The sequence below is a fragment of the Elephas maximus genome, chromosome 19 (genome assembly GCF_024166365.1).
Source record: "Elephas maximus indicus isolate mEleMax1 chromosome 19, mEleMax1 primary haplotype, whole genome shotgun sequence".
NCBI lineage: Eukaryota > Metazoa > Chordata > Mammalia > Proboscidea > Elephantidae > Elephas > Elephas maximus.
Window position 1 is genome coordinate 54120421 of NC_064837.1, and position 26179 is coordinate 54146599.

At 42.2% G+C, this 26179-nt stretch overlaps 1 protein-coding gene across 1 annotated transcript in view; it reads right to left on the reverse strand.

The window, feature by feature from the left end:
* Nucleotides 1-26179, reverse strand: part of MARCHF10 (membrane associated ring-CH-type finger 10) — a 93153-nt gene that overhangs the window by 53491 nt on the left and 13483 nt on the right. The window contains 1 exon segment of the mRNA XM_049860938.1: nucleotides 17949-18044. Within this exon segment, the coding sequence (XP_049716895.1) occupies nucleotides 17949-18044 (96 nt within the window).

Genomic DNA, 26179 nt, shown 5'->3' on the forward strand with positions numbered 1-26179 from the left:
TTTAAGGAGCCCTGGTGATGAAGTTGGCTCGGCTGCTAACCGAAACATTGGTGGTTTGAACCCACCAGTCATTCTGTGGAAGAAAGGTGTGGCAGTCTGCTTCTGTAAAGATTATAGCCTTGGAAGCTCACGGCACAGTTCTACTCTGCCCTGTAGGGTCACTATGATTCGGAAGCAACTCAACAGCAACGGGTTTGGTTTTGGAAGCCACCTTTACCATTCCTTTACCCATTCATTATACCTCAAGTCTTTAAGCAGCACCTCTCCAATGCTGCTAAAGACTTGAGGTATAATGTAATGTATGGGATTGTGCACCTGTATTCCAAGAACATCCTGTTCTGGCTCTTGGGTACAGCCATCAACCTTATTTCCAGGTGGCAATCATTCTTAAGAGTCTAGAAATTGCAGCTAGCAGTTGGTGTTTTGTCAGTTGGAAACTAAAGCCACAATGACAAGAACTATAATACTTATGCATGTCCTCCTGAATCTTTTCTTGCTTGCCTCATTGAGTATTCTTAAACAAATCATTTCAACATTTCGTGTCTTTGTTCAAGTTCTCAAACATCTATCCTTCCTCATGGAAACCAGTCGTATCACCCTCTCCCACAGGACAGAAGACATTGCAGTAACTCATTCTGGCACTGAAGTGCGGTATTTAAGACTCCCTGGGAGTGAATCCTGGCTCTTCCATGTAGTAACTGTGTGACATTGGGTTAGTGATTTATCTCTCTGTCTCAAATTTTCTCACCCATGAACAACAGTATCCACTTTTTGGTTGTTTTGTGAGTATTAAATGAGCTAACATATGTATATACCACTTAGAAGAGTACCAGACACATGGTAGGTGACATGTAAGTGGTAGCTTTTATATTTAGTCATTAATTCATGTTCAGCCACTTAACAAATTAACTAGCTAATTACTGAGCACTGTGGAAACCTTATGGGGCAGTTCTACTCTGTCCTGTAGGGTCGCTATGAGTTGGAATTGACTCGACAGCAAAGGGTTTTGGTTTGGTTGAAATCAAAAGCAAAATCTCCAATTAGAAATTCCATTGGATTTCATCTATTCCAAAGAGACATGAATGGAGAGATGAGTCAGTTTCTACACCCAACACTCAGTTTCTTCTCAAGACTATATAATTTATGATAATCTTACAAATACTGCTTAAAATTTATCCAGTCTTAAAATATGGAGCAGTTTTTTTTTAGACAGTAAAGCTCTAATGGCAAATATTCAACACCATTTAGAGATTATTGAACAATAATAATCAAATTATTTTTATTTAAAGTCAATTTTAAAATTGTGCTTTTTCCATTTGTAATTTTGAACAGTAATTACAGTTTCATTCCTTCTCCCATATGTTCAGAAGTTGAAATGTTGCATGGAGGTGGAGGCAACAGCATACTGCTATTCCTTTAGGGGAAGAAAATCAACTCTATCTTTCAAAATCAAAGCCTATGACATTAAAAGGAAAACCCACATAATACATGAGTAGACTTTAAATCTCTATTGGGAATTTGCTGAAAAAGTCCTAACAACACCCTGTTAACTAAAAGAAGTTATCATCAATATTAATACTTTCTGGAATATTATTATTTTTGTATTTAACATTTTCCAAAGATCCCCAACTTGCTCTTCTGGTATCATACATAATAAAGTAAAATTGGTACCATTGCCCAAGGCTAGCCCTTGCTCTCAGAAGTTCAGAGAAAGACTAACCCTGGGAAAAGAAGGCACTTAGATTTAGGGAATGTAAATGTCTTTGGGCACTGAACTAAGGACTTAGTAACATTATAATAGTTCAAGTTGGACCTCCTGGAAGATGGAGACACAATGGTTGGGAAGTGGAATGCAGTTCCTCAGGAATGTGAGAATGACTAGATTTTTAAACTGGGACCCAATGATGTTGAGTTTGAAATGGCAAGGTGACAAGGAACAGATGTATTTAGGAGAGCAAGGAACCTAAAGTAGTCAGGGACAAAAAGGACTAGAAATTATTTTCTACCTCTTGGCCGATAGCTCATTTCCAGGACCCAGGAAATTGGTTCTTAACTGGTATGCCACCTCGCCTCCCACCTCCCTGAGGGTGTGCTGCTAAATTCTGATTCATGTGTACCAAACCCATTTTTGCCATGAGCCATGTGAGGGAATGCTGAGCTGAGAGGATCTTAGGACATAAGGCACAAGTGCTCTGAATAAGAGGGAAGAGGCAAAGAGTAGTGCCAAGCAGGTGCCAGAGAGACTGTGTGCTTATTACATTAGAAATACGTTTAGTTTTGTGAGATTAAGAATGAGTACGATCAAGGCACTGAACCTTGACACTCAAACAGTGACAACATGGGAAGGGTGATCAAGTGATGGGGTACAAATGAGTACCTTCAGAGGGCTGTCCCCAAAGTCTGCAATCAAGCTGTACCTCAAACACAAAAATTACCTAAAGGAATCGAGGGCAGCGTGTATCAACAGCATTCTGAACAGGATAGATAATTTTATGTATTCAAAGAAATATAAAGTATGTTCTCCACAGAGTGTTGTTGTAATACAAAGCAGGCTAAACCTTCTCTTGTCTAGAAAAAATTATAATAGTAGTAAAGTGCTTCACATGTTCAGGACAGTCTTGAGTTCACCAGAATTCCAGACTTGAAGATCAATAAACAACAGGGATCAATAACCTTTGTTTTTTTTTTTTTTGGACTCAGGTACTATGCACCTGAATCAAACTGCTGCTAACCCCATTTGTCTCTCCCACCTAAAGTGGCTGCCAGGTGAGGCAGAATGAAACGAGGATCAGCAACAGAAGTCCTTGCTCTCTATTTTGCCAGGAGATGCTTTTTAGAGTCAGTTGGGCTGCCATATACATAAATATCATGGGCACCTGCCTCTACCATTGAGTTTTGTAGAGAACTTTCTCCTGCCCGCCTTCTCTGTGACACTCCTGCTAGCAAGTTGGGATGACCCAGCATGAGTACCTGACGTGAGAGCAACCGTACCTCAGTGACTAAAGTATCCATAAAATTTGATTGCCAGTGGGTTTGTTCTTTGAAGGAGAACCATGCAGAATTTTAAAACTTGCTCCAAGATTATCTATCATTAATCCTACTATGGAGTGGTCACTGGGTGAACCTAGAGCTGCAAGCTACTGAAATGGCAAGTACAATGTGTAAAAATGGCACGGTGGTGTCAGACCTCCTTGTCTAACTTCACAAGGAGCAGAAATAATTAAGATCAACACCAGCCCAAAGCTGATTCTTATGAGGTGGAGGTCAGACACACCAACTCTCTCCCATCTTTTTTACCAGTTTTGACACCAGCTGTCCCTCCCACGGCACTTCTACTTCTCCGCTGGGTTCTATCATTCGTTGCAATGGCCACACAGAACTCACAGACCATACTCACAGCTATGGACTTATTAGGTTACAACACATTTTCTGACACCAGGTATTTTTTATAATGCAAACTAGTCCCTTGAATGCTGCAGAAATCACTGCCCAGTTTACATGAGTGGTAATCACACCATTTCCATACACTGGGTTTTTTAATATTGGGGACACCTATGTAAGATGTTCTCTGGTGTTCTGTGTGGTAGACAATGGGTAAGAAATCAGCATGTTGTCAAAAAGTGTTGGGGTTTTGAATTTGAACACTAAAATGTAGTGGTTAGTAGCAAGTTGAGATTGGCTTGAAGTTTTTTTTCAGGTATATTTTTGCTATAATGTATTTTTTTCCTTCCTCCTTTCTTTGAATTCATATTTTCCTTTTAGTTGAGAGGAACATCTGAGGAAATGGGGGGCTTGGGCATCAAAATATGATTATGAATTGTATTTGGACCATTCCCCCACCCCCAATTGCATCAGTATATATATAATATACCTACATAACAAAAAAAAATTTTTTTTATACAGGAAAACACCTCCTACCCAAAATGATAAAATGCCATAAAACATGAGAATCAATTGGGAAGTATCGTATGCATCTAGTATGTCTTCAACTCCATGTTAGTCACTGTGAAGGGACATAAAAAGAAGAAGCTTACAGTGGGGGAGACAAGATTAATACCATACTAGCAAAGTGAAAAGCAGCATTTAATTAAGTGACAGATTGGATGGCACCAATTCTAAAGGCCATAGAAATTCACAAGAAAAGGTAAAAAGTCAAGGGCAGCTTCATGAAGGAGGTGGTATGTGACGGAACTTGATGGATAAGTAGGATCTGGCTGGGCTGAAAGCCAAGTAGAAGCCAAGGTATGGATGGAGTGACGAGCATGGCTTGATTCTAGGGTGGTGAAGTAACTGCTGGAGCAGCGGTGTGGGGAGAGGTGAGAAATAAAGCTGGATGGCAGGGTGGGGTCAGATTGTGAGGGTCTCTGAGAGTCATGCTACAGATTGAGAGTCAACATGACAGAGAAAGGGTCCAACTAAAGATTTCTGGGTAGAAGAATGCTTAAAGAGGTATTTTACATGTATCCTGGATGTTTCTTTCGGGAGAGGAAACAGATCTTCCTGCAGACTTGCCCGTGAAATAATCTCTTTGTAGGTACATTTGTTTATTTTTGTAAATTGTATTTATTTGCTTTACTACTAAAGAAATTCATGTTCATAATGGAAAAATAAAGATGAGCATAAAGACAGAAAATTTAAAACATTTCATAAACCCATTAACCTTAAAAATAAAACTGTTAGTAGCTTGGTCTGTATTCTTCCAGACCCTTTTTAATGTCTAAGTGATGGAGACTATTAGCTTTCCATCAAAATCCCTTCTTCTAAAGACATGAGTTGATTTGGCTGCCCACCTTGGACTGGATTTCTCAGCCTCCCCTGCAACTAGGTGTGGCTGTGGGATGAAGCTCTCATGAGTGGAGCATGAGCTGAAGTGATGTGTGCAGCTGGCTTTAGAGAAAATCTTTGGCCTTGCACCTCTTCCTTTCCACCTTTCTATGAGCTGAAGTGACAACGACCTCGAAGGTGGCAGAACCATTCATTGGCTAAAGTCCCTGAAAGTCTGAGTGGTGACCTGCCTACTAATCTACTACCAATCTGGACTGTCACACGTACAGAAACAAAATTCTATCTTGACTCAGTCATTGCATTTTTCGTCCCTTTGTTACAGCAGCGAACATTACCCTAACATATATGTATGCACTCACCCTGTGTCTGTCAGTGTGTTATACTATAGTGGCTTGCATATTGCTATGATGCTGGAAGCTATGCTACCAGTATTTCAAATATTATCAGGGTCATGCATACTGGACAGGTTTCAGCAGAGCTTCCAGACTAAGACAGACTAGGAAGAAAGGGCTGGTGATCTACTTTCAAAAATCAGCCTTTGAAAACCCTATAAAGCACAGTTTTCCTCTGATACACATGGAGTCACCATGAGTTGGAATGCACTTGATGACAACTGGTTTGGTGGTACAGAAAATGAGATGTGGGGGTGGGAGTGGGAGTATAGAGACTTGTTGGTGGGCCACTGCAATAACTGGACTAGGTGATGGCACAGAAGAAGACACAGATGGATTAAAAAGATATTTAGGAGGTAAAACTAATATGCCTTGGTGATAAATATGGGGAGGAGGCGTGGAAAGAAAGTGTCAGGGATATTTCCTAAGATTCTGATGTTATCATACATAAGGAAGAATGAAAGAACAGGTTGGGAACTTCAGCATCGGACATGTTGACTTTGTGGTGTCTTAGAGACATCCAAGTAGAGATGCTGAGTAAACAGTTGGTTATTCAGATCTGGAGATCAGAAGAGAAGTTTGGGTTGAAAATGTAAATTTGGGAGTCACTGGCAGTTAAAGTCTTGGGAGTGGATGAGATTATCTAAGGAGAATGCATAGAGCAGGCCTTCTTGGAAGGGAGGATGAACTCTGTTGTTAGGTGTCGTTGAGTTGGTTCCGACTCATAGCAACCCTATGTACAACAGAATGAAACACTGCCTGGTCCTGCGCCATCCTCATAATCGTTGTTATGCTTGAGACCATTGTTGCAGCCACAGTGACTCAGACAGGGAAAAAAATTACATTTTTATTTCCAACAACCTATAGCTGGAATCTAAGCATATTTTTCATTTACAAATGTAGGCAACAAACTACAGTAGTATTAGCAGTACCTGTGATTTTTGTCACCAATTGAAATCACAGATATTTTCACATCTCATTAAACTTGTTGCAGATGTCTCAAAATATCCTTTACGCCCATCACTTGTTATTTAATGTGTTAATAAAGAAGCACATATATTACCGAATCACAAATTTCTAAAAATATTTTGATGGCCGTATTTCAATAAAATTGGTTTTCTTTGGAATCATGTGTATCTTATTCTATGCATTAAAAAAATATTATTCTCAGAAAGGGACCCAGAGGGCTCACCATGCTGCCAAAGAGGTCCATGGCACAGAAATAGGTTAAAAACCCCTGGTACACAGTGAGAAGAGAGTCAAACCTCAAGCAATTCCAGGATTCAGAGTCCGGGTTGAGGAGGGTAAGCCCACAGTGGAGAATGAAAAGCAGCATCCAGAGACAGGAGAAGACTGTGGTGTTACAGAAACTCAGGGAGGCAGCATTTCCAGGAGGAGCGAATGACCAAGCAAGGCAGATGCTGCCAAAAGGTCAAGGTTGAAGAGAACTGGAAGGAACCTGCTGCAATCAAGATGAGGAAGTCCTTTGACGAAGAGCCATTTCTGTGGAATGATGAGTGTGGAAGCCAGATCAGAGTGGGTTGAGAAGTGAGTAGGAGGTGGGAAAATGGAGTCAGTCAGTGCAAATAATTCTTTGAGAACTTTGGCTGTGAAGAAGTAAGCGGAGGGATGTGGGATCAAGGAAGGGCTGCTCTGGTGTTTTTTCGGCGCGGGGACGAGACCTTAGGTTTTGATTAAATGCCGGTAGGAAGGCTCTGGTGCAGAGAGGTTGACATACAGGCAGGGAAGGGATGATCGATGGGGTCAGGGTTCTGAGAAGAGCAAGGGGTGGGATCCCAAGCACACTGGAGAGGTTGCTAATAGATGGGAATGAGGAGAGGCTGGTGCAGAAGGAAGAGGGTGGTGGGTTGGGTAGCAGTAACCTGAGAAGTTCCCATCTGAGGAACACTATGGTGTGGGGTGATAGAGAAAGAGGAGGGACTGAAGACCAGGATAAAGGAAGAGGATCTGAAGTGGAAGGGAAAGTGGACCAAAGAAACTGGGCAGCATTGAGGGCCTAGTCGAGGCTGATGGCCATAAACATTCACAGCACCATTTTTCAAAGTTGGGTGATTTTCTCCAGCAGTAGCCAGTGACCTGGATGCAGGTCCAAAGACTGGGTGGCCAGGCTTTTGCCAGACAGGTGTGAGAAAAAGACAGAGGGGCAAGGCAATTCCTAAAGGTTCAAGCACGGAATCTCCACTGCTTAGGAAGGAAGTGGGTCCAAGAGGGACAATGACAGGGCAAAGGCTGAGGGATCAATAGACCAGAGGTTCTCAAGAAGTGGAAGAAATGTCATAACAGAAGTACTGAGCAGGACAGCTGGAAGGCCTAGAGACTGGTAATAATCTAGTGATTTTGGAGATGGAGTTCTTTTGGGGAATGACAAGGTCCAGCACATGCCGTGGGAGGGGTGGCAGAGTGGAATGGAGGAGGGCATTTGAGATGCATCAGGAACTAAGAAGCCAGGGTGTGGCTGGATTGTCCATGTGGCAGAGGATCAGGAGATGGGGTGGCAGAGAGACTGAGCCACCTGCCAGAGTCTTCACTAAGTAAGGCAGAGTGGCTCTTATGAAGGACAAGGATGATGAGGGGGAGAGGGTGGTGGAGTACAGCAGCATATACCTCAGTAGGCCAGTATTTTCAACAGAGCCTGGGGAGCAATGGTCTGGGAGCAGCATCGGGGAGCAAGAAGGGCAGCTGCAGCTTCTTGGTCCTGAGGCAGGTGGATGGGAGGGATATGAACAGCCACCCTGAAGAGGACATGCAGGGCAGGAGCATCATCTGAGAAGAGCTAGGCTTCTCTATGGCAAGGAGGGGAGGGGAGCTCTAGCACAGGGTCTGATGCCCATTCTGCCTGCTGCAGGGAGACTGGATCACCCACACCATTTCCCAAACGTGCCCATCTCTGCCTTGACTTGGGCTATTCCTTCCGCTGTTACATCCTATCGACCTCTGCTCTCCAAATCCTGTCCATCATCCCCTTAAGTCTAGCTTAAAATCTCTAATCTCTATGAACTTTCCCCTTTCCTTTTTATTACACTCATCAGATACCGTCTTAAACTGCAGCCATTTGTATATGCCTTATTTTACCAACTTTGTAAACTTCTCGAGGGCAGGGACATGGTGGATTAATTACTATATCTCCATAGCACCTACACATTGTCTGATACTCAGGTGATTTACAATTTCTTAACAAATAAAGCAATACAGAAAGAAAAAAGAAAGCTTTGGGATGAAATGCTATATGCTGTAAAACATATTTAACACAGGTATGCACGTGAATAATACTATCTTGCAACGGAAAAGTTTTACAATTTTGATATCTGGATTTTAATTAGTTTTTAACAAGTTCTTTGGTTTTAAAAATTAATTAGAACTATTTTTTAAGAAGGAAATTTACGCAGTAAGCTGAAATCCAGAGCACTACATACAATGGAAAAAAGCTACTTTATTCTAATCTTCTCTCATGCAATTTCTGAGCTTCTAAGTCCAATTAACATCAGGATCTCTTTGGGTCAGAGGCCACCAATTCTTGGCACTAACAATTTCACTGAGTTGGGATTGCAATTGTTGTTTGTGTCACCCAGTCACACAGTAGAATCACCCCGGTGGAAGGACTGACTTGAGGCTGTCTTGCTTATCTGTTGAAAAAGACAGGATAGCATTCTGGAAGCAGCTGCAATTTAACCTGGCAGATGCCCTATTTTACTGCCATGCCCCATTTAAAATTACCTAGAGGAACACAGACAAAGAACAGAAATGAAGGAAAAATGAAGCCCTGCTGGCTTTGCCCAAGATACAGTTGCTATTCCTTTACTCCATTAATGCTGGTGAAGACCTCTTGCCTCCTGGCTTGCCTTCAGAGGGGCCTGCACACCAGGTATTCCAATTAATCTATGATCTAATTATAAAAGACATACCCAAGTCAGCTTGGTGAGTCATCAGGCAAAATGCTCAACCACAACAAGTTGACCTCTGTTATGAAGTATGAGTGAATCCTGGGTCAACCCTGGCCATTCTGAGCTTCTTCTGGTCATTGAAAGCTATAACCCAGCTGTTCTTATGTCTTTGTGTTCTTGCCTACCTCTGGCAAAAGGAACTTAGCCAGTGCTTTAAAGAAGCCATCTGTCTTTCTGCAGAGAGGTTCTGCCAGAGAAGAATGCCCTCTTTAGCTGGTCACTGTGGTCACCACCAGTTCAGGGGTTTCCAACTTCAAGCCCAAACTGGCCATTGTAATCGGCAGCTGCGCCAAACTGCTCTCTCCTCTTGATAATTTCAAAATAAGTCAAGGAGCATTAGCCATTCCAAGTAGCATTTCAACTCTCCCCACTCAGGGTGAGAACCCCTATTCTGGCTGCATGGCTAGACCTGTGACTTTGAACATTGCACATTCCTAAAACATTCTTGCCATTGTCAGCCCTCAAATCTTCACTGAGCTACTATTATGTGCTAGGCACTGCTAGGCACTGCAGATACAACAATAAACAGTGCCTGCTCATGAATGGCTCCCAGCCTAAGGCAGGAGGCAGACAGGAAAATCTACCCCACAGTAGACTTGAGCCAGCGGTGTTATGGGAATACAAAGGAGGGACAAGACCCAAGTCACTTGCTCCCCAGTAGAAGCCCTGGAAATTCTTCCTGAGAAGGTGCCCTCAGAGTTGAAGATGTACAGTCCTTGGTCAGATGAGGCTAGGAGGTGTGGGGATCTGGCCAAAAAAGTGCCTTGACGCTCTGCTAAGGTGTTTGAACTTGATCCCAAAGACAATCGGGAACCACTGAAGAATTTTTAATAAAGCAGTGACATGATCCAATTTGCTTCCAGAGGGATCACTCTTACGAGAGCCTGGAAGACTGGTTGGATGGGGTAAGATGAAGTCAAAACAACTAAATGACTCCTACCATAAACCAAGCAAAAACAAATAAATGAAAAGACAGGGCCCTGAAAAGGGAGGTGATGGTGGACTGATTCAAGAGAGAGGAGATAAGAGAATGGGACTTTGGTGTCTGACTGCTGTGAAGTGTCAGGAAGAGGAGGAGTCTAAGGTAATTTCTAGCACTCTGACTTGAGCAGAAATAAGAAATTCAGGAAAAGGAATCAGTTTGAGGGGAGAAGATGATGCATTCGGTGTCTTGAGCAGATCAACAGCTAAAATGGGGAACAAACTTGAGGGTAAATTCCCACAGAGCCGCACTCGCCGAACGGTGGCTGCACATTCCCCCTCCGTGATGTACATTTCTCAGGTGCACCTCGAGGGCGAGGAATCTGAGCTCAAGTCAAGAGGGCGGCTGTGACACACAGCATGCCAGGTGTTACAGATGACTCACAGCCTCCCAGGGTGGGGCCCCCTGGCAGTTAGAACCAGTGTGTGCCTGTGTGACCTGCCTCATCAACACAGGCCTGGGGACTGAAAGACGCGAGGCCCAGCCCGCAGGCGATCCAACAACGGACAAGTAGAAGTTAGAAAAAATGAAAGCTATGACTCACAGAATGCAAATGCCGTGCCCTAAGCCTCAGCTGCTTTTGCCACACAGTTAAGGGTGTCAGTGGGTTAAAACTGACAGATTAGCGGAGAACAACTCTCCAAGAGCCGTTTGAAAGAGGAGAAGCTGATGGTTTCAGTCAGGATAGGCAGAATAAATAGGTAATAAAAGGAGTCATGCAAATATACACAGGTCATAGAAAAACACAAAATGCAAATGGAGCCAGTCTTGACAGGCAGCTGAATCACTGGAGTTAACATTTGCAAAGACCTGCTGTATGCAAAACACTGTATTGTGGATTATGCTGGGTCAAAAGGCCTTCCTGGCCCGTGGGTTCTTGTTTTGTTTTTTGGTCTTGAATATAATCTAGAGCAGCACCGTGTGACAGAACTTTCTGCAATGATGAAAATTGTTCTGTATCTGTGTGGTCCAGTATGGTAGCCACTAACCAACCACCTATGGCCACTGAGCATGTGAACTGAGACTGGTGTAACTAAAGAGCTGAAATTAAAAAATATATATATATATTTTCTTTTATTTTGGGTGAAAGTATACACAGCAAAACAGGTTCCCATTCAACAATTTCTACACATAATGTTCAGTGACACTGGTTACATTTTTCCATTTGTGTCAACATTCTAAGAAGCCCTGATAACACAGTGGTTAAGCGCTCGGCTGCTGACTGAAAGTTTGGCTGTTCAAACCCACCAGCTGCCCCAACGGAGAAAGATGTGGCGGTCTGCTTCTGTGATGATTGTTGTTGTTAGGTGCTGTTGAGTCAGTTTTGACTCATAGCAGCCCCACGTACAACAGAACAAAACACTGCCCAGTCCTGCACCATCTTCACAATTGTTTTTATGCTTAAGCCCATCGTTGTAGCCACTGTGTCAATCCATTTTGCTGAGGGTCCTCCTCTTTTTTGCTGACCCTATACCAAGCATGATGTCGTACCTCCAGGGACTGGTCCCTCCTGACAACATGTCCAAAGTAGGTGAGATGAAGTCTCGCCATCCTCACTTCTAAAGAGAATTTTCTGTAAAGATTGGAAATCTTATAGGGCAGTTCTACTGGGTCCTATAGGGTCACTGTGAGTTGGAATCTACTTGATGGCAATGGGTTTGGTTTTTTTGGTCAACATTCTCATTATTTCCATTCTAGTTGTTCCACTCTCATTTAGTCTCACTGCCCCCAGGCTTCTCATCTATGCTTTATAGTAACTTATCCATTTGGTCTCATACGGTAATTTTTAAAAGAGCACCGTTCTCAAGGGTGAAATTCTTTACTTTTTCAGCTAACTTGAGCTTTTTAGTTAGAAGGTGGTTTCAGGGGATAGTTTCTGTTCAAGGTTTAAAGAGTATCCCAAGGGCAATAGTCTTGGAGACTTTTTCCAGTCTCAACGGGTCCGGTAAGTCTGGGTTCTTTGGGAATTTGAAGTTCTGAGGAAATGAATTTTTAATTTTAATTTAATTAATTTAAACTCAAATAGCCACATGCGGCTAGTAGCCAATGTATTGGGCTACACAGTTCTAGATCTTTGCTGCCCTCATGTATGGAAAGACAGGCTGACTTTTTAAGTCGCTATAGCTTACTTGGGGAGGCTTTTTTTGTTTGTTTTGTTTTTAACTTTAACCTCCCAAAGTCTGTTCTGATTATCACGGACAAAACAATTAAAATGTTTATGTTGGATAACAGCCTTCCTATTAAGCTTACTTGCTGGCTGAGCGTGGTTCAGGTGACCTCGCTGATGTAAACACGAGATTGAGCCAGGTCTGGGCACAGCCAGCTGCTTCTTGGTATCAGGTGAACTCCTATGCCTCCTTCTAATGCAACATTGGGTCCTTGTGACCTGGAATCTAAATATTCAGTTGTTCAGTCGCTGCTGATGAAAAGGACAACAATCCTATTCCCATTAGCAGAGTGAACAGCGCTGTTAAAAACCCAGAGCAGATCTCTACCTTCTTTTCCAAAGAAGTAACAGCAGTGACATCACCTCCATCTTTTCGAGGCTTGTGCTTTTGGAACAGTGTCCCTACCAGCAAGGATACAGGATGGGGGAAGATGAAAAAGCTCCATGATGTCTCTCTTTATAAGAGCTTGCTGAACCCCTCAAGCCCTGGGCTAATTATTTCCATCATCTTGTATGGAAAAATCAGGGCTGCTGTCACCTCTCTGTAAAGGTTTGAGAGGATGAAACATCCTGGTGCCCCTGTCAATCACAGCAGGCTCCTCCAGGCCAGCAGCTGCCCCAGGGGCCTGGGATGGATGGGCACTGTTTTCTCCCCACATCGAAAGACTGCTTTGCTTTTTAGTCTTCTAAATGATCCAATTTCTAGTTGGTTATGTAGAGCTTCTGGTTATTCTATTTCATTATTTTACATATTGAATTCTGATCTGATTAAACCGTTCACAAAGTTGTACATAACTTTGAAATGGATCTAAAATTAAGTTGCTTCATTGGTTGGCTTTAGAAACGTGGCCTGTGACTGAGCTGAAAGTAGGTATTCTTGAAGCCTCAGAACCTGCTCCTTCACTAATACCTACTGGAGCACCATTTCCAAGTATAGTTGGACATCAGGGCAATTTATAATGTACTCTGATGTTAGCATATCACTTAAGAGTCTTACTTATTCTCACAAGGATCCCATGAGATAAGCATAATAATAAGTTTCTCCTTGATGGGAAGCTGAAGTGCTAGTGCTAAGAAGTCAAGTGGTTTGACTGGATTCACATTGCTAATGAGGGATACAGCTGGCCTTCCCTAAGTATGCTTTTTCTATTATGCCAAACCACTAACTTAAGGGTATTTAGGAAGTACCACTTTAAAGAACATCTCAGCAGAGGCTTGATGGTTATTCCTTTATCTTGGATTTGGATTAAACACAACCTCTGCATAACCAGCAGTTGGTGCCACTGGTCATTAGGGGAGATTGTTCCATGACAGGATGACCACCATGGTAAACGTGTTTGGTGATCTGCCCACTTTGAGGCCCAAACCGTTGCTGTCAAGTCAATTCCAACTAATAGAGACTCTATAGTACAGAGTAGAATGGCCCCACAGGGTTTCCAAGGTGGATTCAAACTGCCAACCTTTTGGTTAGCAGCCAAGCTCTTAGCCACTGCGCCACCAGGGCTCTGATATTTTGACCCTGGACCTGTTACTTTATGGTGAATGCCTTGTTTTTCCAGGCCCACTGGAACTGTGACAACTTGAGCCTGGCTTAAGGAATGAAGAAGTGATGAAAATCACAATACAAGTGTCAAAATGGTGGTGGCAGGCCTCACATTGGAGCCCTGGTGGTGCAATGGTTAAGCCTGTTACATGCTACTGTTTTGGTTGCTAACCAAAAGGTCGGTGGTTCAAACTCAGCTAGTGGCTCTGAAGGAGGAAGACATGGCTATCTGCTCCTGTAAACCCTATGGGGCAGCTCTACTCTGTCAAATGGGGTAACTATGAGTTGAAAATCAACTTGGTAGCACCTAACAACAACATGATGCCTCACATAGTGACTGTACAGTGGAAAAATCTCCACGAATTAAGCAATTCACTTTGATACTACCTACTCAATCAGAGAATGAACTTGCCATCACAACTTAGAGGCAAAACATTACTTAGAGTTTCAGCCACAGTCATCTGTACAAGGAAATCGTTCAGGGAATTTTCACTGAAGGAAGAGGGGTTTGGGTGGGTTTATACTGGCTCACAGAGCTTATCTTTCTTCTGTCCCATTTTGATGGACCAGGATCTTTTGCTGCTCTAGTGCCTGATGGAACATCTAATACATTGAGCTCTGGAAATGGGATCCACATCAGTTTGGCCTAGGTCCTCCTTTGGGAGGTGCCAGCATTCTTATTCTCAGCCTCCTTTGGGAGACTAGTTCCAGGACCTCCCTGGCACTGAGGGCCCTGTGGAAAAAGGTTTGATTAGTTCTGCAGGATTTGAGGAATAGCAGGGCAGGCCCAGACTCTGACAGTTTAAGACAACTGGATATTGAAAATTTGGGTAGGGGTTCAAACCTGGGAGGGGAATTTTCAAACCAACCCATGATGTTGGCGGTTGAAGATTTCCTGGATCTGATTTGAGTCTATTAGAGAACTCTGGCTTCATTTGTACCCAGCAAAAGGCATAGGATTGAGCCCAGAGAGATTGGCTTTACGAGCACAGCAAGTCAGATGGCTGTGGAGAGTGATGCAGTCAGTGACATTTCCTCTCGCCCTGCCCTTCCTGTGCTTGTTTCCAGAGGTAAATCCTCCAGTGTTACCCCAAGAATATCTATAATGCAGAGAGCAAAGCAGAGGTCAATTTCACCGTGGAAAATTCTGATTTTGCCACTGTTCTAGAGAGAGAAGACGCAGCCTTGAAGGCACTCCTACTATCAAGGGCTGAACCCTTGGGATATCATTATCTGGAAAAATTGGGATTATATAAGTAATGTTGTTTTGAGTTCTCTGACACACTGAGCTAGTGACACAGTGCAAACACGAAAAAAATCCCATCCTTATACTTTAGAATAAACCAAAAATACCAAACCTGTTGCCGTGGAGTTCATTCCGACTCATAGAGACCCTATAGGACAGAGTAGAACTGCCCCATAGAGTTTCCAAGGAGTGTCCGGTGGATTCAAACTGCCAACCTTTTGGTTAGCAGCCATAGCTCTTAACCACTACGCCACCAGGGTTTCCTACTTTAGAATAGAAATTGCCAATTTTATCACATATTTTTGTCTTTCATTTGTGTTGGATGCAAGTGAATCATAAAATTAAGAGTTGGAAAATAAGATCCATGTTGTCTTAGTCATCTAGTGCTGCTATAACAGAAATACCACAAGTGAATGGCTTTAACAGACAGAAATTTTTTCTCTCACAGTTTAGTAGGCTGCAAGTCCAAATTCAGGGCATCAGTTCCGGGGGAAGGTTTTCTCTTTTGGCTCTGGAGGAAGGCCCTTGTCATCAATCTCCCCCTGGACTAGGAGCTTCTCTGTGCAGAAACACTGGATACAAAGGACACACTCTGCTCCTCAAGAGATAAAAGGTAGTGCAGGCCACACCCCAGGGAAACACCCTTTACATTGGATCAGGGATGTGACCTAGGTAAGGGTGTTACATGCCCCCCGATCCTTTCTAACGTAATCTAATCTTGCCTCATTAACCACAGGCAGAGATTAGGATTTATAACACAGGAAAATTACAACAATCAGAAAATGGAGGACAACCACACAATACTGGGAATCATGGCCTAACCAAGTTGACACATATTTGGGCGAGGGGGGGACACAGTTCAATCCATGGCACATGTAGTCTGTGATTATAGAACCTATTTCACAATTACCTTTCTATGTACAAATATATCTCTTTTTTGGAGGTGGCATGAATGCTTTGGGATGATAATTTAAAGAATGAATAGTTTTTATAGCACAGAGAAGAAAACTATAGGAACTTGTCACCAGTTTGTCCCTCACACGATGTTTGTGGAGAGGAGCATAAAACTTCAAGCTCTAGAGTATCCCAAATGCATGACTATTAGCATGCAAAATGCCCATGACTATGCACACGAGTCTTTGTGTGAAAATACAAGAACCCAGCTGTCCATTTGTTTAGTAATTCCAATCTAGGAAGATTGCTACATGCTACTGTTTTGACTTAAATTATAATGCATCTTTTATCTGTCCTTGAATTTTGTTTCTAAGTGCAAAAATATGAGAAGTTATCTTAATGCTAAAAATGGGTTGCCCTAGCCAAAGTAGATTTAATTTTTGGATTAAGCTTATCCCTTAAATTTAATCAACAACAGGTATTATATCCAGTCCTTGACTAACAGGAAAAGATCCAGGCGACACTTTCTTCTGGGTGCCGCTGGCATTATGAGACAGCCTCTTTCATCTTCGGACTCAAGGTGGACTACTTTATTGTGTGATTTTATTTTCCTTAATAGGGAGTATATATCTCTTCCAGGGATACAGCTACATCCATAAACATCAGTTTTGGTGTTTTTAAAGTGTCCTTTGAACATTAAATAACCACTGTGTGAACATCCTAGATTAAAGAAGAAATCCCAACAAGAACTTGATTTATATCAGGTATCCAGGATCCATCTCGGGATCCATGCCACTGATAGCAAAGAGAGAGTCCATCCTCTAGAGTATATTTCAGGCATAAAATATTAAATAAGGATTCATAAAAGGCATATTACTCATCTTAAATCAATTCGCCATACTAACAATCAGTATCAAATGTAGCTTGTGGTTTTTAGCTCTTCCATAGGATAAGTAAAAATTCTTAAGCAGATACAGTCTTAAATATGAAATATGATCGCATAGCTCAGCAGTTCAGAACACCATCTCTGGGTCAGACTGCCTGGAATAGAATCCCTGCTTCACCACATACTGGCTATGACATCTTAGGTAGCATTTCTTAACTTCTCTAAGGCTCAGTTTTCTCATCTGTAAGATTACACACACACACACACACACACACATAATATATACCCACTAATATATATACTCATTGCCGTTGAGTTGATTCTGACTCATAGCGACCCTACAGGACAGAGTAGAATTCTTCCATAGAGTTTCCAAGGAACGCCTGGTGGATTCAAGCTTCCAGCCTTTTGGTTAGCAGTCATAGCTCTTAACCACTATACCACCAGGTTTTCCATATACATATATTCACAAATCAAATAAACTAATATATATATATATATATAAAGTGCTTAGCACAGTATCTAGAACATTATAAACACTTAAATAAAGATAACTGCTTTATTATCACTATATTGCCATTATATTATATTGCTTTTGTTTATTTTTATCATCCTAGACAAAAATATATGAACAATTCCCAGTTATTAAATGATGAATAAGTGCATTTTACTCTCTTCCTTCATGTGAAATAAAAACTAGACTCAGCAATGCTAAAGGTTAGACCATAAGCCACTAATGTGATGCTGGGCTTTAGAAGGCCCATTGCCACCACTCTTAACATCACAAAGTGACAGAATTTCTGATCCAGATGGTATTTTGGAGACCACCTACACTAGGCCCTTTATCTACAGGTAAGAAGAGTGAGGTCCAACAAAGGTGAGGCGGGAAGGTCACATAGATGGGAGTGGTGAGGATGGGAGCTCCCGGCCCAGCCCTGGGCTCCTGGCCCTGCCTCATCCCACTCTGACCTTTACGATTCTTTAACATCTCATTTTTGAGTCCACTCTTCCCTAAGTAAGGAACACACACACATACACATACACACACACAGCAGCAGCAGCAAGAGAATGTCTCCCAGAGATTTAGGTACCTGTTTGGAGGATGACCCGCTTGAAAAACGGGATCTCTCAAAACTTGTCTTCTTCTCAGTTGGGTCTCTTCTGTATTCCTGTCGTCTCAGACAAGCCTGGAGAGCAATGTGTTTCTTTGTCTTAGATATACGATTAGTTTGGCAACTTGCTCAATCCCATATAAGTGATAGACATCTCCAAGTGTTCATCTAACACCTGTCACCAAGTATCAAGACATTCTCCCAGGAATCCTTAACTCCTCTCTACTTTCCCTTCCCTGCGCCCAAAATGCACGTCAAAAATATTAGTCATTGCTTTAATAAATTCAAACAAACATTTTTGTCAATTATTTACCCAGCAATTGCCTTCTCAAGGACGGTAGTACCTAATACCTTGTAAACTCCTCTTTCCAGTCTCATCCCCTTCATGGCTCCTCCTTCTTACCTAACCCCCTTGGATTATACCCTAGTTATCAGATAAGAATTTTCATATCTACAGTGTTAGTGCTGCTGTTTCCTCCACTAGAAAACCCTTCACAAGGTGTTCTCCTGGTAAATCTATCAAGAACCAGCTCACGGCCTCCCTATTCCTCCCCAGGCAGAATTAATTGCTCCTTTATGGAGCACTGGTGGCACAGTGGTTAAGAGTTCGGCTGTTAACCAAAAGGTCGGCAAACCTTATAGGGCAGTTCTACTCTGTCCTATAGGGTTGCTATGAGTTGGAAACGACTTGACAGTAACGGGTTTGGTTTAAGTTTGTTTTTTTTTTTTTAATTCATAGCTTGAATTATACCTTTTTTCCCCTATTGCATTTAGTTGTCTTGTTTCTGAGCCTGTTTTCCCCTCTGGTCAGTGAGCACCTTGGGAGTAAGGACCACATCTTATCTTTTGAATCCCCCAACACCAGCACCTTTATTAGTTGAACTGTATTTTTGTAAGGGAGGTAGATGGCAATCCCAAATGCAAAACGTTACCAACAAAAAGAATTTTCCCATTTCTCTTAACAAAATGAAAATAAAACCTAGAATCTAGACTCTAGATATTTCTAGGGATAGAAATTAAAATCAAATCTAGGAATACAGATATTTTTCCTCCAGTACTAGGAACGAACAAAGCTAAGGGTATCACATGCTGCGGGAATTTCAACTGATATTTTAAATACCCTCAAACAGTACAACTTCTTGGAACAGTTCTACACTTACAGATTCGGTGACCAGAGTCATCTTTGCCCTGACACAGCCAGGTGGCCCACTATCACAGTGAAGAAATACAGTGTAAAGACCAACAATGTTTCTAAACGAGGCCTGACATTACTTGAATGCTGGTGAGGACTCCAGAAAGGAAAGATTCCTCCCACGTTTTTTCCCTCCCTTAGAAAAAGCAGCTCCTTCTTTGAGGTAAAAAGGCTTGCCAGAATTTCACGCCATGGGGAAAACCTAATATTGTGCTACAAGGTTAAGAATAGAAATGACCTGACATTAACAAAACATTTACCACTTGGAATGGAGAACAGAGAGTCAGTCACACTGTGCTTTCCAACTGAGCTGCAGGTGAGGCGCAGCCTGAGGAGGCTCCTTTCCAGAAGAAACCAGATGGTCACCTGCAGCAAATGCTGCCTCCAAGCACAGTCCTGATCGCCAAGAAAAAAGGTGCAGTTTCACCCCACCTCGCTTGGAAAGGGAGAGCATTCCAAAATTTTTTTTTTCTCCTGTCCCATAGTTCATCTTATTTTTTAAAACTATGTCATACAGACAATTGTTGTTGTTAGCTGCCTTCAAGTCAGCCCCTAGCTCATGGCAACCCCACACACAAGGGAATCAGACCACTGGGTTTTCATTGCCTGATTTTTCAGAAGTAGGTCACCAGGTCTTTCTTCCTAGTTTGTCTTAGTCTGGAAGCTCTGCTGAAACCTATTCAGCATCACAGCAACACACAGGCCTCTACTGGCCGACTGCTGGTGGCTGCCCATCAAGTGCATTGGCCAGGAATCAAAGCCAGAACTTCTTGTCTAAGGTGAGAATCCTATCACTGAACCACCAATGTCCCCATATAGATAGTAAGTCACTGTAATAAATACTAGACCAAAAAAAAAAAACTATTGCTGTCAAGTTGATTCCGACTTACAGCGACTCCATGTGTTATATAGGATTTTCCTGGCTGTAATCTTTATGGAAGCAGATTGTCAGGCCTTTCTTCCGAGGCACCACCGGGTGCGTTCAAACCAACAGCCTTTAGGTTAGTAGCTGAGAGCAACCTGGACCTACTACTGGACAGTGTTTATTATAATAAGTAAATTAAACGATAACAATAAGAAATAAAAGCAAAAAATACTGGGCCATAATTATAACAAATAAATTCAACAACCAATAAATAAATAAATAATAAGGTAAACCTAAAAAAAAAAAAAAGGTTTACTTAAATCAGGTAAACCTAATGGAAGTCAGCAGAGAGCTGAAGTTCAACTATTTGCCTCTCGTTTTTCGTTCCTTGTACACTGACTTCTTTACACTGACTTCAAATGGGAGCTTCTATTGAGGAGGAGCCCTGGCATGGAAATTTGGTGGTGGAGAGGCAGATGTCTGTGTTATCCTAACCTCTTGGTATTAAAGGCAAAAGAAGAAAATGCTGATGGGCTGAAAGTGAAGGAGCCAGCGTTAGCAAATGCACGCAGGACCGCCGAGGCAGCTTTTGCGGGATGAACAGAATTCTTGTGGGCTGAGTGTTTTTTGAAAATTCTCTCCAAGAATGCATACGACTTAAATATTTCTTTACCAAAAGGGGAGGAGGAATAGATTGGTGCTCAACGTTAAAAAAAAAATTTTCCCCTCTGTTTCCTTGTCCCACCTTTCACAGAGGAACAGGAGAACAGAACAATTGAAAGGTCCAGAAAACCTAAGCCAAACCCACTGCCATCAACCCTACAGGACAGAGTAGAACTGCCCCATAGGATTTAAGATTTACTTCCCCAATCTTTCTCCCGAGGAGCGACTGGTGCGTTCAAACCACTGACCTTTTGGTTAGCAACCGAGTGCTTTAACCACTGCACCACCAGGGCTTCTAACTGAAAGATTAAAAAAAACCCGCTGCTGTTGAGTAGATTCCAACTCACAGTGATCCTATAGGATAGAGTAGAACTGCCTCATAGGGTTTCCAAGGAGCAGCTGGGGCATTGGAACTGACAACCTCTTGGTTAGCAGCCGTGGCTGTTAACCACTGTGCCAGTAGCACAAGCGAAAGATAAAAAAAGATAAGTGCTTACTAATTCTTATCTTGATACAGCCAAGCAATCTTTCTGTGAAAATCAAACATGAATCTTCCTCTCAAGGTTATAGCTTCACTGAGAAGGAAGACGAGGACAAGCCAAGTAAAGACTTCTAGAAACAGCAAGAATTTAGCCACACTCCCCCAGGGGTTACTTTCCTGCTTATTGTAAATGTGGATGATTTTTTGGTGTTGACAGTGATGATGTTGTTTTTACTTTGGGGGTCAGGAATCGACAGGGGCAGAGGACTGTGAAATCCATGGGCCGGGTTTTCTCTTCCCCTGAACTTTTAAAAATATTCCCCTTTCAATTTCATGTGTCAGGATTTAGTTTGCTATAAATAAGTTTCTGTTTCTGTGACAAAAGGGGCTGAGGACGGTCTTGAAATTGAGGCCACGGTACTTCTTTCTTCCAGGGAGAATCAGGGCTTCCTCCTTAACTTCTGTGGTGTTCCTTCCCCCCAGACCAGCTCTCTGAGTCTGGCACACACAGCCAGGCAGCCTTCAGCGCAGAAGCTGCCACTGTGGGGGCAAAGCGCAGAGAGTGCATATATGCCTGTGGCGGAGTGACGTGGATTTCCATGACTCATTGTAACGTGAGCCTGGTAAACACGACAAACCCTGGCTCTGCCACTTTCTAGCATCATGACCTTGGGCAAGCTGATTAATTCACTGATTCTCACTTCCCTCATCTGTAAGGGATAGTTTCTTTGCTGCGAGATGGTTAGGAGACCACGATGAATTGTTGGTAATATGCTTAACCCATTGCCCTTCAGTTGACTCCAACTCCGAGCGACCCTATAGGGCAGAGTAGAATTGCCCTATAGGGTTTCCAAGGCTGTAATCTTTATGGAGGCAGACTGCCACATCTTTCTCCTGAGGAGTGGCTGGTGGGTTCGAACCACCGACCTTTTGATTAGCAGCCAAGTGCTTAGCCGCTGAGCCACCAGATCTCCTTCAGTAATATAGCCAGTATTCATCAAATGGCCCCGATTGTCATCATCATCATCGTTATCATTACCATGATTAGGTTTTCTTATTATGTAATTTTATTTATTTTGTTGTTTTTCAGAATATACATGGCAAAACATAGACCAATTCAATAGTTTCTACATGTACCATTTAGTGACACTGATTACATTCTTCCAGCTGTGTAACCATTCTCATCCTCCTTTTCTGAGTCAATTTCAAGACTGCCCTCAGCCCCTTTTGTCACAGGAACAGAAACTTCTTCAAGCAATCTAACTCCATTAAGATAAATTCGCTGCCCCCTGAAGTTTCTAACTAATCTTTTGAGATGCTGTTGTCAGTTCGATCCGATACAGAGAGTTCTTAAAAGAATTGCTGAAGACGGACATTTTTTACTAGTTAAGCTAAACAATTGTCTGGTTTTAAGAAGACTTCAGGGGATATTTTTGGCTTAAGGTTTAAAGATTATCTCAGGGCGATAGTTTCAGGGGTTCATCCAAACTTCATGGTTCCAGGAAGTCTGGAGCCCATGAGAATTTGAAATTCCGTTCTGCATTTTCCCCTGTTTAATCAGGATTCTTCTATGGAATCTTTGATCAAAATGTTCAGTCTTGGTAGCCAGGCATCACCCAGTTCTTCTGGTCTCATGGCAAAGGAGGCAGTTGTTCATGGAGGCAATTAGCCACACACTCCATATCCTCCTCCTATTCCTGACTCTCCTTCTTCCTCTGTTGCTCCAGGTGAATGCAGACCAATTTTTGTGTCTTGGATGACCACTTGCAAACTTTTAAGACCCCAGGCACTATGCAGTGAACTAGGAGATAGAACAGAGGCACTAAACATGTTATTAGGCCAATTAACTGGGATGTCCCATGAAACCGTGACCCTAACCATGATGAGGTTTTTAATTATGGTTTCCAATCCCATTTTCTGGTTTACTTTCATTTCTAAAGTCAGACTTCGCCAAAGTATGTCACTCTGAACTTGTTCATGGGAGAAGAAAGGCCCTTTCTTTCTGGACCTGAGGTTCATCCTTGTTTCTCTGGCCCTTCAGTAGAGGTCTATTTCCTAAGCCTACCTGGACCCCAACAAGCCAACTGAGGGGACCCGGCTCTCGGTCATGCAGGTGCACACTGTGTATTCATTTCTGGGGACTGTGTAACAAAATATCACAAACTGGGTGGCTTAAAAGAACAAAAGTGTATTGTTTCACAGTTCTGGATGACAGAAGAGCAAATTCAGGGTGTTGGCAGGGCCATGTTCTCCCCAAAAGCTCTAGGGAAAGATCCTTTCCTGTATCTCCGAGCTTCTGGTAGCCCTAGATACTCCTTAGCTTGCAGCTGCAACATAACTCTACCTGTCTCTGTATTTCTTCTTTTATAGGACATCACTCAGATTGGATTAGGACTCACCCTACTCCAATAGGACCTCATGTTAACAAATACCATCTTCAAAGACTCTACTTCCAAACAAAGTTATGGTCACAGGTACCAGGGGTTAGGACTTCAGCATATCTTTTGGGGGAACACAATTCAATCCATACTATACTATAAATCATCTTTTCTTTGTCATTACAGATTTCTGATCCACAGGGATGCTCAAAGTTTCTTTTGTTACTTTTATTACTAGTGTCCGCCTTCTAGTCATCATCCAGGCTCTTGGTGTCTCAACAGGGTGCCTGTGTCTCAACTTAAGAAGCCATGTACTTCCCAGCTCATAGTCCTGGAATAAAAACCATCATAACTATGGCTCAACTTTACATCACAATCAATACTGGCCTTGATCAAGGTTATTGTTAATCTAAATCCACAAACATTTAAAAAAGCAAGTGTTGTCTTTGTTATGTTGTTGTTATTAGGTGCTGTCCAGTCAGTTCTGACTTGTAGTGGCCCTGTGTACAACAGAACAAAACACTGCCCAGTACTGAGCCATCCTCCCAATTGTTGCTATGTTTGAGCCCATTGTTGTAGCCACTGTTGTCAATCCATCTCCTTGAGGGTCATTGTCTTTCTCACTGACCCTCTACCAAGCATGATGTCTTTCTCCAGGAACTGGTCTGTCTGATAACATGTTGCTGATAACATGTTTTGCCATCGTCTCTTCTAAAGGAGCATTCTGACTGTACTTCTTCCAAGACAGATTTGTTCATTACTTTGGCAGTTCATATTCAATATTCTCAGCCAACACCATAATTCAAAGGCATCCATTCTTCGGTCTTTCCTATTCATCGTCCAGCTTTCTCATGCATATAAGGTGATTGAAAACACCATGGCTTGGGTCAGGCACACCTTAGTCCTTAAAGTGACATCTTTGCATTTTAACACTTTAAAGCAGTCTTCGCAGCAGGTTTGCCCAATGCAACAGGTTGTTTGATTTCTTGACTGCTGCTTCCATGGGCATTGACTATGGATTCAAGTAAACTGAAATTCTTAACAACTTCAATCTTTTCTCCGTTTATCATGCTACTTATTGGTCCAGTTGTGAGGATTTTTGTTTTCTTTACAATGAGGTGTAATCCATATTGAAGGCCGTGGTCTTTGATTTTCATCAGTAAGTGCTTCAAGTCCTCTTTGCTTGCAGCAAGCATGGTTGTGTCATCTGCATAACGCAGGTTGTTAATGAGTCTTCCTCCAATCCTGATTCCCCGTTTTTCTTTATATAGCCCAGTTTCTGGGATTATCTGCTCAGCATACAGATTGAATAAGTATGGTGAAAGGATACACCACTGACGCACACCTTCCCTGATTTTAAACCATGTAGCCCCTTTGTTCTGTTAGAACGGCTGTCTCTTAGTCAATGTACAAGTTCTTCATGAGCACAATGAAGTGTTCTGGAATTCCCATTCTTCACAATGTTATCCATAATTTGTTATGACCCACACAGTCAAATGCTTTTGTATAGTCAATAAAACACAGGTAAACATCTTTCTGGTATTCTCTGCTTTCAGCCAGGATCCATCTGACATCAGCAATGATATCCCTTGTTCCATGCCATCTTCTGAATCTGACTTGAATTTCTGGCAATCCCTTGTTGATATACTGCTGCAACCATTTTTAAATTATCTTCAGGAAAGCTTTATTTGCCTGTGATATTAATGATACTGTTTGATAACGTCCGCATTCTGTGGGATCACATTTCTTTAGGATGGGCACAAATGAGGATCTCTTCCAGTCAGTTGACCAGGTAGCTGTCTTCCAAATTTCTTTGCATACACAAATGAGCACTTCCAGTGTTGCATCTGTTTATTGAAACATCTCAACTGGCATTCCATCAATTCCTGGAGCTCTGTTTTTCACTGGAGCCCTGGTCACCAAGGCCTTCAGGTTAGCTTGGACTTCTTCCTTCAATACCATCAGTTCTTGATCATATGCTACCTCCTGAAATGGCTGTATGTCAACCAATTCTTTTTGGTACAGCGACTCCTTTCCATCTTCTTTTGATGTTTCTTGCATTGTTCAGTATGTTGCTCATAGAATCCTTCAATATTGCAACTCAAGGCTTAAGTTTTTTCTTCAATTCTTTCAGCTGGAGAAATGTCAAGTTGTGTTTCCCTTTTGGTTTTCTAACTCCAGGTCTTTGCACATTTCCTTATAATACTCTACTTTGTCTTCTTGAGTTGCCCTTTGAAATCTTCTGTTCAGCTCTTTTACTTCATCATTTCTTATATTCGCTTTAGCTACTCTGTGCTCAAGAACAAGTTTCAGAGTCTCTTCTGACATTCATTTTGGTCTTTTCTTTCCTCCTTGTCTTTTAAATGATCTTTTGCTTTCTTCATGTATGATATCCTTAATGTCATCCCACAACTCATCTGATCTTTGGCCATTAGTGTTCAGTGTGTCCAATCTATTCTTGAGGTGGTCTCTAATTTCAGGTGGGATATACCCAACGTCATACTTCAGCTCTTGCAGACTTGTTTTAATTTTATTCAGCTTCAACTTGAACTTGCATATGAGCAGCTGATGGTCTTTTCCACAGTTGACCCCTGGCCTTGTTCTGATTGATGATATTGAGCTTCTCCATCG